Source organism: Crinia signifera, chromosome 6 (genome assembly GCF_055691185.1).
Source record: "Crinia signifera chromosome 6, ASM5569118v1, whole genome shotgun sequence".
NCBI classification, from domain to species: domain Eukaryota; kingdom Metazoa; phylum Chordata; class Amphibia; order Anura; family Myobatrachidae; genus Crinia; species Crinia signifera.
In genome coordinates, this window is record NC_139222.1 from 20,962,202 (window position 1) to 20,979,761 (window position 17,560).

The window sequence follows — 17,560 nt, forward strand, 5'->3', positions numbered from 1 at the left end:
ACACAAATATAAATGTAAATAAGTGGGGTAGGGTTAACCCAAAAAGGAAGTCGTACCACGACTCACACTTTGTGTGTGGTTACAAGTGTGTAACGGTTTCTTTAAGGTCCACCAATGTGATAAACAGATAGGCAATACCAAGAGATAGATGAAATCAATCACAGGTGCATACCGTACTCACTGATTGAACAGGAGTTTAAAACATATAAAGGTATCTTTCAACCAAGGATCCCAATCACCTCAGTAAATAACAGTGAAGTCACTTCGTACCATACTCACAAGAAGTACTGCCACCATAAACGTATAAAGGTATCTTGTTGGTGGACTGGTGGGACAATCCCTTTTCACTACATTTTTTAGAAACTCATGATAGCTCTGTGAAATCCATTACAGGATTTTGGGGGTTGGAGGCCGTGAAGTGTAATTGGAGAAACAACAACAGAGACGTCAGATTGGCACAAACGGAGATGAGGTGGATATTTAATTTATCCACCCTGGCTCCACTAGGTTTAAACCATGAGTTCGAATTAAAATGTTTTTTTTTATATATTTTATGCCCCTTTTTGCTGTCTTATCTTAATGTTGTTCTTTTTAAAAAATGTTTTTAGTATAAAAAGATATTATTACTTTTTAAAATATATATATTTATGTCATGTATTTATATGAATTATTTTGTAAATGGAGGAACCTTTTCACAGCAGTATTTACCTTCAGCCTTTAATTATTTATTCACATGTGCACTTTTTGCTTTTTGCAATATATTGAACATGTTTATATTTGTGTGGTACGTTCTGTATATAGTGAAACGCTTCACACACCAGAAGCCGACTATACCACTAGATTTCCTGTATATAGTGAAACGCATGCGTCATTTCTGCGCTTCACACACCGGAAGCCGACCATATTAGTGATAGCCGGCTGCGTGTCAGAGTCCCGGCACTAGATATCCGGATCTGCGCTCCAAAGGCCGGAAGTTACTATCCGACGTCACTGACGTGCGGACGAACCACCCGGCAATGCGTTCCAATTATGACATCGCACATCCGGGGATGCGTTCCACCGACCGGAAACCATCACCCGAGGATTTATTTATCTATTTTCCAATTGTCCGGCGCATCTATAAGGCACTTCTATTATGTTATTTAGATTGTCCGGCCAGCTAGTATATGCTGTAGGCTGTGTCCGGCATCTTAAAGTTGTTATTTGCACAACTTTTTGCACTTGCACTTTGACCCGGAAACGGTTCCTCCATACTGCTACAAAAACCCTGTAAGTCTGACTCACTGACTATCCTTGAAAAAGGCGGCAGAGACCGCCGAAACATGTTGGATGTCAAGTGAGTTATTGTGATTTTTATGTACATTTTGTTGTCCATTCATCTTTTATTCTGTACCGTGCCCTTTGGCCAATGGGCCACGCTACAGTTTTATAAATAAATCTTGTTACTGAGACTGGTCATCCCTTTATTTTTGGGTCCATCTGCTGCCACGTGGGGACCTTACCAGTGGAACCTTGCCACTCACCAGTCCACCAACAAGATACCTTTATACGTTTATGGTGGCAGTACTTCTTGTGAGTATGGTACGAAGTGACTTCACTGTTATTTACTGAGGTGATTGGGATCCTTGGTTGAAAGATACCTTTATATGTTTTAAACTCCTGTTCAATCAGTGAGTACGGTATGCACCTGTGATTGATTTCATCTCTTTCTTGGTATTGCCTATCTGTTTATCACATTGGTGGACCTTAAAGAAACCGTTACACACTTGTAACCACACACAAAGTGTGAGTCGTGGTACGACTTCCTTTTTGGGTTAACCCTACCCCACTTATTTACATTTATATTTGTGTTATTTATACACATCTTTCTCTTGTTTTCACATTTGCACGAGAAAAATATCCACATTGGAACATACAAGTCCAGCGCCAGAAATTCCTATTTGTTTTGGAGTTCTATATCCAAAGCGCCTAGTGGTAATTTTTTCTAGGAGATTCAGAGAGGACTAAAGCCTTAGACAAACTAGCCACCGAAGAGGTCAGCGCCTGAGCCCAGGCTGGTTCTGGTGGCTGAGAAACAGGTTGTCTAGCAGCTTCCCTTTCCTTACGGGCTGCTAGGAGCTCCCTTGATAGACCTGCCATAACCTGGGAGCAGGAAGAGTAACCAGGAGGGAAGCTCCGCCCCCATCATTATGGTGCCGTCTTTTAAAATGGCCACAGACCGCTGTATTTGTACTGCCGGAACCCCCGCTAGTCCGGTTACCGGCAGGCTACTCACCTCTGCCGCAACGCACTGCCGGATGCGGTCAGGCTTGGGGCACGAGACTCTCGCTGAGCACAGCGGGTCCGGGCATCCAGAGGTCTCTGAAGCTGGGAACCCCAGCATGAACCATAGTGGCGGTGGGGTTTCCCCGGCAGTCCTGCGGCGTGGACAGGCAGTGGCAGCGCTGCCCGTCTCCTCACATGCGGATTGTATACAGATACACTTCTGTGCAAATACGACACCAGTGCAACCTATATAACACACAAGGCCTTCACCCTCATCCCCCCCAATAGGACAGAAGAAAGGTTGGTGGATAAATGGCGCTTAGGTGATTTCATTCATGAAAATCCCCTAATAACTAACCCTATAGGAAGGAGAACATGAACAACACGTCCAGCTCCCTCGGGCACTAATCTAAAGGTGCCCATACACGCTACACTGGTTGGGACTGATGAGATGCGCGGTTCTGCACACATATCATCGCACAGCTCCGAAGGTAAAGTCATTGCCGTCATTGGGTATGAATGCAAACACATTCTAACATTGTGGTGGAGAATTTCAACATTTAGGAAAAATTGGGGATATACATAAACCACACATCACACCACACACACGTACACATATATATGTAACGCACCTCACACACTTACACATTGGACAGATACACACAATACAACACACCACACACCCACATTCACTACAAAACACACACTTAAACATTGCAGATACACAACACACACATTTATACGTAGCGCACCGCACATACTTACACATTGGAGAGATACACACAAGACATCCACCCATAACACAACATACACAAAAACAGTACAACACACACAGAACACAGAAAAAATAAATGCATTATAGGTGCCAAATCTCAGGAGTGGATGTAGAATTCATCAACACACACAAACTATCAAGTCAGGAGCGGTGTGTTTGAAACACCACCACCACACCTGATCTAATTGCGGTCATTGAGTATCAATGCAAACACTAACATTACGGTGGATGTTTTAACAATTTACAATCTTGGGCCTTTTTACAGCAATTTTGGAATAAACAAAAAAAAACAACAAGGTTTTCCCGGGCAGGTCAGATAGTATGTAATAAGTGATTATTCCTCACCTGTGCTGGTATCTGTAGGGATTTCCTCCTCGTTACACTGATCACCCCCCATATATGTGTCTTCTGTCTCTGTATCTTCTTCCTTATCTGTCACACAAGACTCTTCTCCTGCTGCCTTAATATCAGTCACATCCATCTCTTCTCCATTTATTTCTTCAGCCTTACTATCAGACAAATCTTCACAATGAACCAGCCACTATAAAATAGTGTTAATTTAGGCGCTATCTGATGTATACAAGAAATATCGTTTTTTTTTATAAATAAAAATTTATAAAAATTAAAGAAATTATTTTTTTATATAGGTAAAAGTATAACTCAGCTGCAGTTCTCTTTTATGCACAAGTGTGTGCATAGAATTATCTCACATCCGTGCACAGAGAGATTTAGTCTCATGCACTGATGTAGTGATAAAACAAATATAGAGACAAAAACGATTAGAGTTACTGCACTATTATCCAATTAGTTATTGCACCATGGATGAATACACATTTACACAAATAAATTAGAATTAATCAATGGTATATCACATTTATTATAAAGATATAAAATATACAATATATTCCAGGTGGCCACCTAGGAAAAAAACATACATAAAACAAATATTGACATCACTTTGAATATATATAGAATAAAAAATGGAATAATAAAATATTGGGATTAAATGCGTGTATATTTCTATATACCTACCAGCCGAAGGGAGTAACAGCAAGCGCCAGCGGAGAACTCCAGGGTGAGAGCCGGCAGTCGGCTGCGCCGGTGAGAGAGACGCCAGCCACTGCTTACTCAAACAACAGGCTCGGACAAGGTGGGTCGAGCAGTGACCAGCCGTAACATCTAGGGTCCAGCTCCCCACTCACCCACACCAACCGGAGGGACACTCCAGCTGTGACTCACTCCAAGTCCATCGAGCGCACAAAAGCGCAGGTGAGAGAAGCGCTAAATTTGCGCATACAGAATCTTATACTCCATCTAATACCCTAAACAGGGTTACCTTGTTTTTGGATGGCTGCTATATATCCTGCTGCTATATATTCAACTCATTGAAAAATACTATCCAGAGACACTAACTGTAATACCTGAGGTTATTTTTGCATTTGACCATATAAGTCAGCAGGCCGTGGACGCTGGACTGGGGGCACTTTAAGTCTTAAAGAAATATACACACATTTATCCCAATATTTTATTATTCCATTTTTTTATTATATATGTATTCAAAGTGATGTCAATATTTGTTTTATGTATGTTTTTTTTCCTAGGTGGCCACCTGGAATATATTGTATATTTTATATCTTTATAATAAATGTGATATACCATTGATTAATTCTAATTTATTTGTGTGAGTGTATTCATCCATGGTGCAATAATTAATTGGATAATAGTGCAGTAACTCGAATCGTTTTTGGCTCTAGATCTTCACAACGAACCTAAAAAAATATCACTTAGTATTGTCTGATGTTATGGAGATTACAAAGTAGAATATCAGTGTATAACAAACACACACACACACACACACACACACACTGCAATTCATATAGTGACAGTCACTTTGGTATATTGGGGAGACCCTAACTCCCACCTACCTGATCCTCCTGTGGGGTCCTGTGAGTCTCCTCTGTACAGTGCTGAGAATACAGAGGACGGGGACATCTCTCTGGGGTATCTCTGTTACTGGGCCCATCTGTAGGAGACACGCAGTGACTGAGGACATGGTATATATGTGATTATCCTGGGAATACAGAGGACGGGGACATCTCTCTGGGGTATCTCTGTTACTGGCCCATCTGTAGGAGACACGCAGTGACTGAGGACATGGTATATATGTGATTATCCTGGGAATACAGAGGACGGGGACATCTCTCTGGGGTATTCCTGTTACTGGGCCCATCTGTAGGAAACACGCAGTGACTGAGGACATGGTATATATGCGATTATCCTGGGAATACAGAGGACGGGGACATCTCTCTGGGGTATCTCTGTTACTGGCCCATCTGTAGGAGACACGCAGTGACTGAGGAAGGTACGTCTGTGATTAGCAGATGATGTGTGTATATAGGGGCCCTCATATCTGCTCTACCATGTACAATAAAATGTAATCTCTTCTTACCCAGTGATGTGAGGGGCCGGTGATTCTCCATCATCACATCCTTGTACAGACCCTTGTGTTCCTCTATATACTCCCACTCCTCCATAGAGAGATAGACAGCGACATCCTGACACCTTATAGGAACCTGACACACACAATAATACAGTCATCACCCAGACACATCCCCAGGGGTTACTGTATATTGTCCCATTCCCAGCAGTCACCTCTCCGGTCACATCCCCCGCTGTTACTGTGTAATGGGGTGCCGGACAGCTCACCAACAGTAGGGATTCCGACAGTCATTACTCCGACGTCAGAATCCTGAATGCTCCCTCATGGGGGTCCACGACCCCCATAGAGGGAGAATAAAATAGGTGGCGAGAGCAGCAAGGGGCTTCATTGCGCTCCCCCTGCTGTGCAGTCGGGATTCCTAAGTCGGGCTAATAAATGTCTGAATTCCAACTGTTGGTGTGTTATACCACACCCATATAATGTTCCATTCCCGGCAGTCATCTCTCCGGTCACATCCCCCCGGTGTTACTGTATAATGTCCCATTCCCGGCAGTCATCTCTCCGGTCACATCCCCCGGTGTTACTGTATAACGCCCCATTCCCAGCAGTCACCTCTCCGGTCACATCCCCCGGTGTTACTGTATAATGTCCCATTCCCAGCAGTCACCTCTCCGGTCACATCCCCGGTGTTACTGTATAATGTCCCATTCCCAGCAGTCACCTCTCCGGTCACATCCCCCGGTGTTACTGTATAATGTCCCATTCCCAGCAGTCACCTCTCCGGTCACATCCCCCGGTGTTACTGTATAATGTCCCATTCCCAGCAGTCACCTCTCCGGTCACATCCCCCCGGTGTTACTGTATAATGCCCCATTCCCAGCAGTCACCTCTCCGGTCACATCCCCCGGTGTTACTGTATAATGTCCCATTCCCAGCAGTCACCTCTCCTGTTACATCCCCCATTGTTACTGTATAATGTCCCATTCCAAGCAGTCACCTCTCCAGTCAGCAGCTGGATGATCTTGTTGGTGAGTTCCAAGATCTTCTGCTCATTGTCTTTCCCATGTAACAGTGAGTGAGGTGGAGGCACCATGATGGGAATCTGGGTCCTCTTCTGTCCTTCTGATAAACAGTGACGGTTACTGGGTGTCTCATGATCACCAGAGGTCTTCTTCACTACTGTGTAACCCTGTGTATAAGAAAATACACTATCACTGTAGACACCCCAGTTATGACCCTCTATTATTAAGATAAGTGATGTCACTGTGAACACTCCCAGATCCCCTCACCTCCCCAGTCACGTCCATGTATTATTACTATAGATATAAGTGATGTCACAGTGACACTCCCAGATCCCCTCACCTCCCCAGTCACGTCCCTGTATTATTACTGTAGATATAAGTGATGTCACTGTGACACTCCCAGATCCCCTCACCTCCCCAGTCACGTCCCTGTATTATTACTGTAGATATAAGTGACGTCACAGTGACGCTCCCAGATCCCCTCACCTCCCCAGTCATTTCCCTGTATTATTACTATAGATATAAGTGACATTACTGTGACGCTCCCAGATCCCCTCACCTCCCCAGTCACGTCCCTGTATTATTACTATAGATATAAGTGATATTACTGACTCTCCCAGATCCCCTCACCTCCCTAGTCACGTCCCTGTATTATTACTATAGATATAAGTGACGTCACTGTGACACTCCCAGATCCCCTCACCTCCCCAGTCACGTCCCTGTATTATTACTATAGATATAAGTGATGTCACAGTGACACTCCCAGATCCCCTCACCTCCCCAGTCACGTCCTGTATTATTACTATAGATATTAATGACGTCACAGTGACACTCCCAGATCCCCTCACCTCCCCAGTCACGTCCCTGTATTATTACTATAGATATATGTGATGTCACAGTGACGCTCCTAGATCCCCTCACCTCCCCGTAGATATATGTGATGTCACAGTGACGCTCCTAGATCCCCTCACCTCCCCAGTCACGTCCCTGTATTATTACTATAGATATATGTGATGTCACAGTGACGCTCCTAGATCCCCTCACCTCCCCAGTCACGTGCCTGTATTATTACTATAGATATAAGTGACGTCACAGTGACGCTCCCAGATCCCCTCACCTCCCCAGTCACGTGCCTGTATTATTACTATAGATATAAGTGACGTCACAGTGACGCTCCCAGATCCCCTCACCTCCCCAGTCACGTCCCTGTATTATTACTATAGATATAAGTGATGTCACAGTGACGCTCCCAGATCCCCTCACCTCCCCAGTCACGTCCTTGTATTATTACTATAGATATAAGTGATGTCACAGTGACACTCCCAAATCCCCTCACCTCCCCAGTCACGTCCCTGTATTATTACTATAGATATAAGTGACGTCACAGTGACACTCCCAGATCCCCTCACCTCCCCAGTCACATGCCTGTATTATTACTATAGATATAAGTGACGTCACTGTGACGCTCCCAGATCCCCTCACCTCCCCAGTCACGTGCCTGTATTATTACTATAGATATAAGTGATGTCACAGTGACGCTCCCGGATCCCCTCACCTCCCCAGTCACGTCCCTGTATTATTACTATAGATATAAGTGATGTCACACTGACACTCCCAGATCCCCTCACCTCCCCAGTCACGTCCCTGTATTATTACTATAGATATAAGTGAAGTCACAGTGACACTCCCAGATCCCCTCACCTCCCCAGTCACCTCCCTGTATTATTACTATAGATATAAGTGGTCACAGTGACAATCCCAGATCCCCTCACCTCCCCAGTCACGTCCCTGTATTATTACTATAGATATAAGTGACGTCACAGTGACACTCCCAGATCCCCTCACCTCACCAGTCACGTCCCTGTATTATTACTATAGATATAAGTGATGTCACAGTGACGCTCCCAGATCCCCTCACCTCCCCAGTCACGTCCCTGTATTATTACTATAGATATAAGTGATGTCACAGTGATGCTCACAGATCCCCTCACCTCCCCAGTCACCTCCCTGTATTATTACTATAGATATAAGTGATGTCACAGTGACTCTCCCAGATCCCCGCACCTCCCCAGTCACGTCCCTGTAATATTACTATAGATATAAGTGATGTTACAGTGACACTCCCAGATCCCCTCACCTCCCCAGTCACCTCCCTGTATTATTACTATAAATATAAGTGATGTCACAGTGACGCTCCCAGATCCCCTCACCTCCCCAGTCACGTCCCTGTATTATTACTATAGATATCAGTGATGTCACAGTGACACTCCCAGATCCCCTCACCTCCCCAGTCACGTCCCTGTATTATTACTATAGATATAAGTGACGTCACAGTGACACTCCCAGATCCCCTCACCTCCCCAGTCACGTCCCTGTATTATTACTATAGATATAAGTTATGTCACAGTGACGCTCCCAGATCCCCTCACCTCACCAGTCACGTCCCTGTATTATTACTATAGATATAAGTGATGTCACAGTGACACTCCCAGATCCCCTCACCTCCCCAGTCACGTCCCTGTATTATTACTATAGATATAAGTGATGTCACAGTGACGCTCCCAGATCCCCTCACCTCCCCAGTCACGTCCCTGTATTATTACTATAGATATAAGTGATGTCACAGTGACGCTCCCAGATCCCCTCACCAGTCACGTCCCTGTATTATTACTATAGATATAAGTGATGTCACAGTGACACTCCCAGATCCCCTCACCTCCCCAGTCACGTCCCTGTATTATTACTATAGATATAAGTGATGTCACAGTGACGCTCCCAGATCCCCTCACCTCCCCAGTCACGTCCCTGTATTATTACTATAGATATAAGTGATGTCACAGTGACGCTCCCAGATCCCCTCACCAGTCACGTCCCTGTATTATTACTATAGATATAAGTGATGTCACAGTGACACTCCCAGGTCCCCTCACCTCCCCAGTCACGTCCCTGTATTATTACTATAGATGTAAGTGACGCTCCCAGATCCCCTCACCTCCCCAGTCACGTCCCTGTATTATTACTATAGATATAAGTGATGTCACAGTGACGCTCCCAGATCCCCTCACCTCCCCAGTCAGCAGGTAGATGATCTCTAGGGTGATATTTAGTATCCTGTCAGTCATGTGACTTTGGTCCTTGTTCATCCTCGGGGAATCAGTGACGTGTCTCATCCTCACCGCTCTGTTGTCCTGGAGTAAATATAAGAATTACAATAAACACCACACAGTACACATGAAACCTATTAGATAAAGGTAAGAGAAATCCACATAGAGGCACAACAGCAGCTTCTAATGTTTCCCCACATTTAAATATATATCGTATAGAGAACAACAGGTACATGTATAGTATAGGATATAATAGCACTGCTATGTCCATTGTAGTGAATGATCTTAAAATAAAATGTAATAATAGGCACCAAAGGCTGCTCACTCTGTATAATCATCATAATACTAATAATATTAAGAAATCAGAGACTGGTAATCAAGGAATAAGAAAATAACTAATAATCATAATAACCATCACACAGGGAGTGCAGGCAGCCAAGATGGCGCCCGGAGCGGCATAGGGGGGCGGGGCAGTGGCGGACCGAGGCTGAACGGCGGGAAGCTAGGGGGGACAGGCAAGTATGCCTGACCCCCTTTTCACACCCGGCACTCCGGCCAGCCAGTCAGGGGGAGCGAGCCTGGCCGGGAGGGGGTTAAAAGGCAGAGCTGGTGGGGGAGGCTCCATTCCAGGAGGACACGCAGCGACGCAGCTGTATGCTGTTTTGTCGCAGCCTCCCACCACAGCAACGGCATCTGCAGCCCATCACGGCAGGGCGCCTTTCCAGCACACGGCGGCAAGGGACCGCTCAAACCAGCATCAGGCCCCATTTGATTCACCACCAGGGAGCAGGCATCGCCCCCCCCAGGTCCCGCACTGAGCAGCATGGCCGACGCAGTTGCAGTTGCACACGGTGGTCAGAAAGGCGGGAGCAAGCTTACCATCATACCGAGCGCGATTTCCAGCTCGGGGAAAGGGAGAACGTCAGAAGGCGGAGAAGTCCACTACGTCGTTACAGCAGAAGTCCGACACAGGGATACTTTAGGCCAGAGGATCCCCCCACAGATCACCACAAAGGAGCAAGAATCCCCTTTACAGCACGCCAAGAAGGTATCACGACAGGCACTCAGGCGGGAGGGAGCGGGAGCAAGTACATCAAAGCACGGCCAACGCTATGGTCGGCGTGGCTCCAACACTCACGCCCCAGCGGATAGAACACACTCGGTCACCTCCTTGCGCTTTGTTCGGCGTAGGTAACGGGGACACGAGAGAAACCTCCCGTGCAACTAACCATCGATAGTGTATAGCTATTCAATACGGGACCATCGATGTTTGGTATATCGAGGGTCTTCCATGTTCAATGAGGCGGGCCAGTCAGAAGGCGGGGGCGGTGCATCAGGGGCGGAGCTATGCTCCATATGCCTGCACTTTGGGAGCAGAAAACAAGGAAGGAGCTATTTGTTTAGGTTTTACATCGAAGGCGGGAAACCAGCTGGTTACCCGCCATCGATGGCAAAACTATTAGACGGCGGCCATAAACCATCGACGATTGCTAATCATCGACGGTCAAGGGCCATTCCTAGAAAACCAGATCAGTAGGTAAGACCGGTATGCAGCGGTGCAATCGGGCGACGGGGTGCACCAGTCAGAGGTCGGTGCAGAGCTGTGCAGCAACAGGCTGCAGGAGGCGAGGGAGGTTTGAGCCAAGTGCATAAGGCAGGGTGGGGGGTGTTCGACCCCGGGTAGAGGGGCCTCAGTGGCGGGAAGAAGCGGTGCGCAAGGCATCGGGACAGGAGGAGCCAGCTGAGGTTCGCAGATTCACCCTCGGTCGGACCGCACGCCAGGCTCTAGCTGTCGACGGCAGGCCGTCCGGCTGCACGCCAGGAAGGGGGTAATCCGCAGGGGCTGGCTCACGGGAGGGGGTGTAGCCGAGGGCCTACAGCGTAGGCAGGGGCACGCCCCACGTCATAAATCAATGAAGGTCATTGACAGGTTGCTACCCTGCATTATGTAATTAGGAGTCTAAATAAACTGTGGCCAATAATTCAATCCCAAGTACTGTCTCTGAGCATTATTTCAGTTGGGGTTGGGAGTGAGGTCACACGAGGGACACAGCACACAGCCCTCGCACCCTTAAGAGGCTGCTCAACTGTACAATAAAAACAACACACAAGAGTCTGCTCCCACTCTATAACATTTGTAACAGGCCACAACAGGGCGCTCCACATGAATAAACCGCAGGCCGCTCCCCCTGTGTGAACGGGACAACGCAGGCCGCTCCCCCTGTGTGAACGGGACACAGCAGGCCGCTCCCCCTGTGTGAACGGGACACCGCAGGCCGCTCCCCCTGTGTGAACGGGACACCGCAGGCCGCCCCCCCTGTGTGAACGGGACACCGCAGGCCGCACCCCCTGTATGAACGGGACACCGCAGGCCGCTCCCCCTGTATGAATGGGACACCACAGGCCGCTCCCCCTGTATAAACAGGACACCACAGGCTACTCCACCTGTATAATAACACCAAGGCAGCACAATACCATCACCTGCTGCCAGATACAGCAATGTCTTCTCTCGGTCCCCCGTAACTTAATCACCGTAGCTGCTGGAAGTGAGAGGCCTCAAGTAAGATCAGCAGCGCTGCCCCAGCAGGAAGCCGAGATGCTGCAGCCAATGAACGCGGGAATTAGTCTTCCGGAAAATGGCCGCCGCTCCCTCACACAGAGGACAATTGTTAAGGCGCCTTACTAGTCATATATACAGCATGGAATCTATCAGCTACCGGTGACCTCTCATCACATAACTTCTCCCAGGAACAATTACCTCTTCTATCAGTCCGGCTGTGATGTCTCTGTGTCCTCAATCATATAGCGGCGGCCATTTTGTTGTGGGCTGTACTCTGCTCCCAGAATCCCCCGCGGCTGTAGCCAAAGTGTATTTCCTGTGTGGGGCAGAGAGGGAGGAGCTGTGTTACCAGGGAAACGTTCCTTCCTGGTGTGCATGGCAGGCAGGAGGGAGAGTGCTGCAGCTGGCACCAGGTGACCCCAGGTATTATACTGCTAGTAACAGCATAGTAGTGATTGCTGGGTGTGAGCCATAAGGGCACTTACAGGGGAGCTGCTGCTCTACTCACACAGGCTGCAGTATAATACCAGGTGTGTGCTATCACTGGGACCAGGGAGAGGCAGCTGAGTCCTCCCAGCCCTAGCTGTAGTGCTGCAAGGCAGAGACTGGTGTGCATGCTGGGACTTGTAGTTCTCCGCCCTCTTTTTTACTATTCAGCCATGACCATATGTGTATGTATGTGTTGTAATGCTGGGCAGTGACTGTAGGTATGGGGGTATATGTGCCAGGCATGAGGCTGTATAAGGTGTGCCCAGATGTGTATGTATGAGGTGTAATGCTGGGCAGTGACTGTAGGTATGGGGGTATATGTGCCAGGCATGAGGATGTATAAGGTGTGCCCAGATGTGTATGTATGAGGTGTAATGCTGGGTGGTGACTGTGGGTATGGGGGGTATATGTGCCAGGCATATGGATGTATAAGGTGTGCCCAGATGTGTATGTATGTGGTGTAATGCTGGGAAGTGACAGTGGGTATATGGGGTATATGTGCCAGGCATGAGGATGTATAAGGTGTGCCCAGGTGTATATGTATGAGGTGTAATGCTGGGCGGTGACTGTGGGTAATGGGGGGTATATGTGCCGGGCATGAGGATGTATAAGGTGTGCCCAGGTGTGTATGTATGTGGTGTAATGCTGGGTGGTGACTGTGGGTATGGGGGGTATATGTGCCAGCCATGAGGATGTATAAGGTGTGCCCAGGTGTGTATGTATGAGGTGTAATGCTGGGCGGTGACTGTGGTTATGGGGGTATATGTGCCAGGCATGAGGATGTATAAGGTGTGCCCAGGTGTGTATGTATGAGGTGTAATGCTGGGAGGTGACTGTGGGTATAGGGGTATATGTGCCAGGTATGAGGCTGTATAAGGTGTGCCCAGGTGTGTATGTATGTGGTGTAATGCTGGGAAGTGACTGTGGGTATGGGGGTATATGTGCCAGGCATGAGGGTGTATAAGGTGTGCCCAGGTGTGTATGTATGAGGTGTAATGCTGGGAGGTGACTGTGGGTATGGGGGGGGGGGGGGGGTATATGTGCTAGGTAGGAGGGTGTATAAGGTGTGCCCAGCTGTGTATGAGGTGTAATGCTGGAAGGTGACTGTGGGTATGGGGGGTATATGTGCCAGGCATGAGGATGTATAAGGTGTGCCCAGGTGTGTATGTATGAGGTGTAATGCTGGGCGGTGACTGTGGGTATGGGGGGTATATATGCCAGGCATGAGGATGTATAAGGTGTGCCCAGGTATGTATGTATGAGGTGTAATGCTGGGCGGTGACTGTGGGTATGGGGGGTATATGTGCCAGGCATGAGGCTGTATAAGGTGTGCCCAGGTGTGTGTGTGTGTGTATGAGGTGTAATGCTGGGCGGTGACTGTGGGTATGGGGGTATATGTGCCAGGCATGAGGATGTATAAGGTGTGCCCAGGTGTGTATGTATGAGGTGTAATGCTGGGCAGTGACTGTGGGTATGGGGGGTATATGTGCCAGGCATGAGGCTGTATAAGGTGTGCCCATACATCTCACACTAACTGGCCTATTCGTCTCACAGGGACTGACCCACTGACCCATAAGTCTTACGCTGACTGACCCACTAAACCATACATCTCACAGTGACTAACTGACCCACTAACCCATACGTCTCACAGTGACTGACTGACCCATACATCTCACACTGACTGACTAATCCATACACCTCACACTGACTGACTCATACGTCTCACACTGACTGACCCGTACATCTCACACTAACTGACTGACCCACTGATCCATACTTCTCACATGGACTGACCCATACTTCTCACACGGTCTGACCCACCCGTATCACACAGTCTGACTGATCCATATATCTCACACTGATTGATTGACCCACTGACCCATAAGTCTCACACGGACTGACCCATAAGTCTCACACGGACTGACCCATAAATCTCATACGGACTGACCAACACGTATCACACAGTCTGACTGACCCATATGTCTCACTGATCGATTGACACACTGACCAATAGGTCTTACACTAACCGACCCACTAGTCCATACGTCTCACACTGATTGACCCGTTAACCCATATGTCTCACACTGACTGACTAACTGACCCATACGTTACACACGGACTGACTGACAGACCCACTCACCAATACTTCTCACACTGACTGACCCATACATCTCACATGGACTGACCCATACGTCTCTTACTGATTGACCCAAATGTCTCACACTGACTGACTGACTGACCCATATGTTACACATGGACTGACTGAACCATACATCTCACACTGACTGGCTGACCCATACATCTCACACTGACTGACCCACTGACCCATATGTCTCACACTGACTGACTGATCCACTGACCCATACGTCTCACAATGACTGTCCTATACGTCAAATGTTTTTCAGGGATCCGCTGTATACAAACCCCCCTAAAGCTATACCTGTAATTATACAAGGAACACGACCAGCGGTTTGTGAGAAGGAAGCTACTGCACCAGAGACAGAGAAAGCTCCCATAGCGATTGATGATAGGAAACAGAGTGATTTGATATGGGTGCCCGACAGTCGGGATCTTGACTGTTAAAACCCCGACACTTGGGGTCCCAACGGCCCCTGGCTATCCTCCCTCATGGGGGTCCATGATGTGATAGAGGGAGAATAGAATAGGTGGTGAGAGCACCGAGCCCGCAAGGGGCTTTGTTACACTCCCCTTGCTGCCTGAGTCCGGGCAGTCAGGATCCCAACATTGGGCTAATGACTGTCTGGATCCTATACCTCACCCTTTGATTTAAATATGCTACAAATCCTACAGGGATACTCCGGTTGTTGGAGGAGGGTGGAGATTCAATTAAGTTAATTTCCACAGAAATGGCACAAATGGGTACTTTGCCAATAGATCCCCGGGTGCATTTACAGGCGCAGAGGTTTCACAGTAGGGATGGTACCTGGACATTATTGACTTGTGAAGTAATAAAAAGACAGATGATGCCCACCTCACCGTGGCACACTACTAGAGAGGGTATTCAGCAGGTATATTTGTTAGGGTGTGTTCGACGTTTGGTGAAAGTTGCAAATCCATGAGGTGGGGGAGTGAGTGTAACACAGCGGGAAGGACCTGATCTCTGTATGTTTGTCCAGTCAGCTCCCACCAACATGAAAGCACCCCTGGATTTAGCAGTAGGCACCTCATCTGGTATGACTGGGTCTATGGCAGAAGAGCATTTGACTCCACTGCCACCCAGAGTACTGAACTGAAGACTCCTATTGAACTTTGGACCAAGCAGTTACCACACCACAGACAGCATACACTGCACTCCAGCATGTGGGGAGCATCATCATGCCACAACCGGTCACTATACGCACTGACTTACCAGTGGCAGGGTGGGTGAGGCGCAAGGGCCTAGGCACACACAGCCATGGCCCAGGAGCAGATGCTGCAGGAATGGAAGTGGTACTTGTTGGAAAGAGGTGGAGCGTCCATACAAGAGACTGCCCAAGCAATCCACAGCAGCAGGTCCACAGAGTGGTCAGCAACAGTGGTCTCCACAGGAAGCACCCAGAACTGATACATGGGGGTGGTGAAGAAGGAACACGTCAGTAAGCAGAGCTACATGCTGTAGTCATGCTGCTGGAAGAAACCAAAGCTCCTCCCATCATCATCATTAACACCAACAGCTGTACTGTATCCCAAGGATGGATGACATGGATGCTCGCCTTGTTGTAGCACCAAGCTGGAAACTGAGCTATATAACCAGTGTTATGGACGGCCTGTGTCTGTGGGACATGTCTATTACACACTGGGCTAGAAGGCAATGAAATCTCAGATGCCCTGGTGCAATACAGGACAACAGAGGTCTCCCCACAGGAGAAACCTGGAAGGTGTATGGTGGAGAACTACCTGAGACCAAGGGTGGAATGTATCAGGACTGATGAATATATTGTCATTGCTCATTTAAGTCTGATGTCAGGTATTGTTGCTTTTGTATATAATATAATCTTTAGAAGTATGGTGGGTGTTTATTTCATTAATGTAAATGGTGATAGGACAAGAAGGGATATCTGTATATTCTCGTATGAGCGGATAGAGGCGGTTTTAGATTCTAACATGTTTGTCCCAATAGACAACGGTCACTGGTTATATTAGACTAAACTAAGTCACGTGTTTTTGTCCTTGCTTCTCAATCCTGGGACATTGCATTCACATTGTGTCTTTAATCTATGTAATCCTATGTACACATTTGTAAATACATTTGTTTGATTATTCATAGTTCAGGCAATAGCGCCCTCTAGTGTTATTTACATTTATGATATTACACTTTAGCCTTTGCACTTATAAAACAGCATACGCAGGAGTTCTGTAGTCTATATAACCAGGACCCGGTCAGTGTTATGGTAGCCTATATAACCAGGACCCTGTCAGTGTTAGGGTAGCCTCTGTAGCCTATATATCCAGGACCCTGTCAGTGTTAGGGTAGCCTCTGTAGCCTATATATCCAGGACCCTGTCAGTGTTAGGGTAGCCTCTGTAGCCTATATAACCAGGACCCTGTAAGTGTTAGGGTAGTCACTGTAGCCTATATAACCAGGACCCTGTCAGTGTTAGGGTAGCCAATGTAGCCTATATAACCAGGACCCTGTCAGTGTTAGGGTAGCTTTTGTAGCCTATATAACCAGGACCCTGTCAGTGTTAGGGTATCCTCTGTAGCCTATATAACCAGGACCCTGTCAGTGTTAGGGTAGCCTATATAACCAGGACCCTGTAAGTGTTAGGGTAGTCACTGCAGCCTATATAACCAGGACCCTGCCAGTGTTAGGGTAGCCTCTGTAGCCTATATAACCAGGACCCTGTCAGTGTTAGGGTAGTCACTGTAGCCTATATAACCAGGAGCCTGTTAGGGTAGCCTCTG

General features: G+C 47.5%; 1 protein-coding gene across 1 annotated transcript in view; it reads right to left on the minus strand.

Annotated features, from left to right (window-relative positions):
- Positions 1–6,665, minus strand: part of LOC146009541 (uncharacterized) — a 60,120-nt gene extending 53,455 nt beyond the window's left edge. Inside the window, exons 1-4 of the mRNA XM_083149985.1 lie at positions 6,478–6,665; positions 5,490–5,613; positions 4,966–5,063; positions 3,386–3,581 (exon numbers count right to left, since the gene is read on the minus strand). Of these exons, the coding sequence (XP_083006111.1) occupies positions 3,386–3,581; positions 4,966–5,063; positions 5,490–5,613; positions 6,478–6,573 (514 nt within the window). The 5' untranslated portion in view covers positions 6,574–6,665. The remainder of the gene's footprint in view (positions 1–3,385; positions 3,582–4,965; positions 5,064–5,489; positions 5,614–6,477) is intronic.
- Between the last annotated feature and the right edge of the window lie 10,895 nt (positions 6,666–17,560).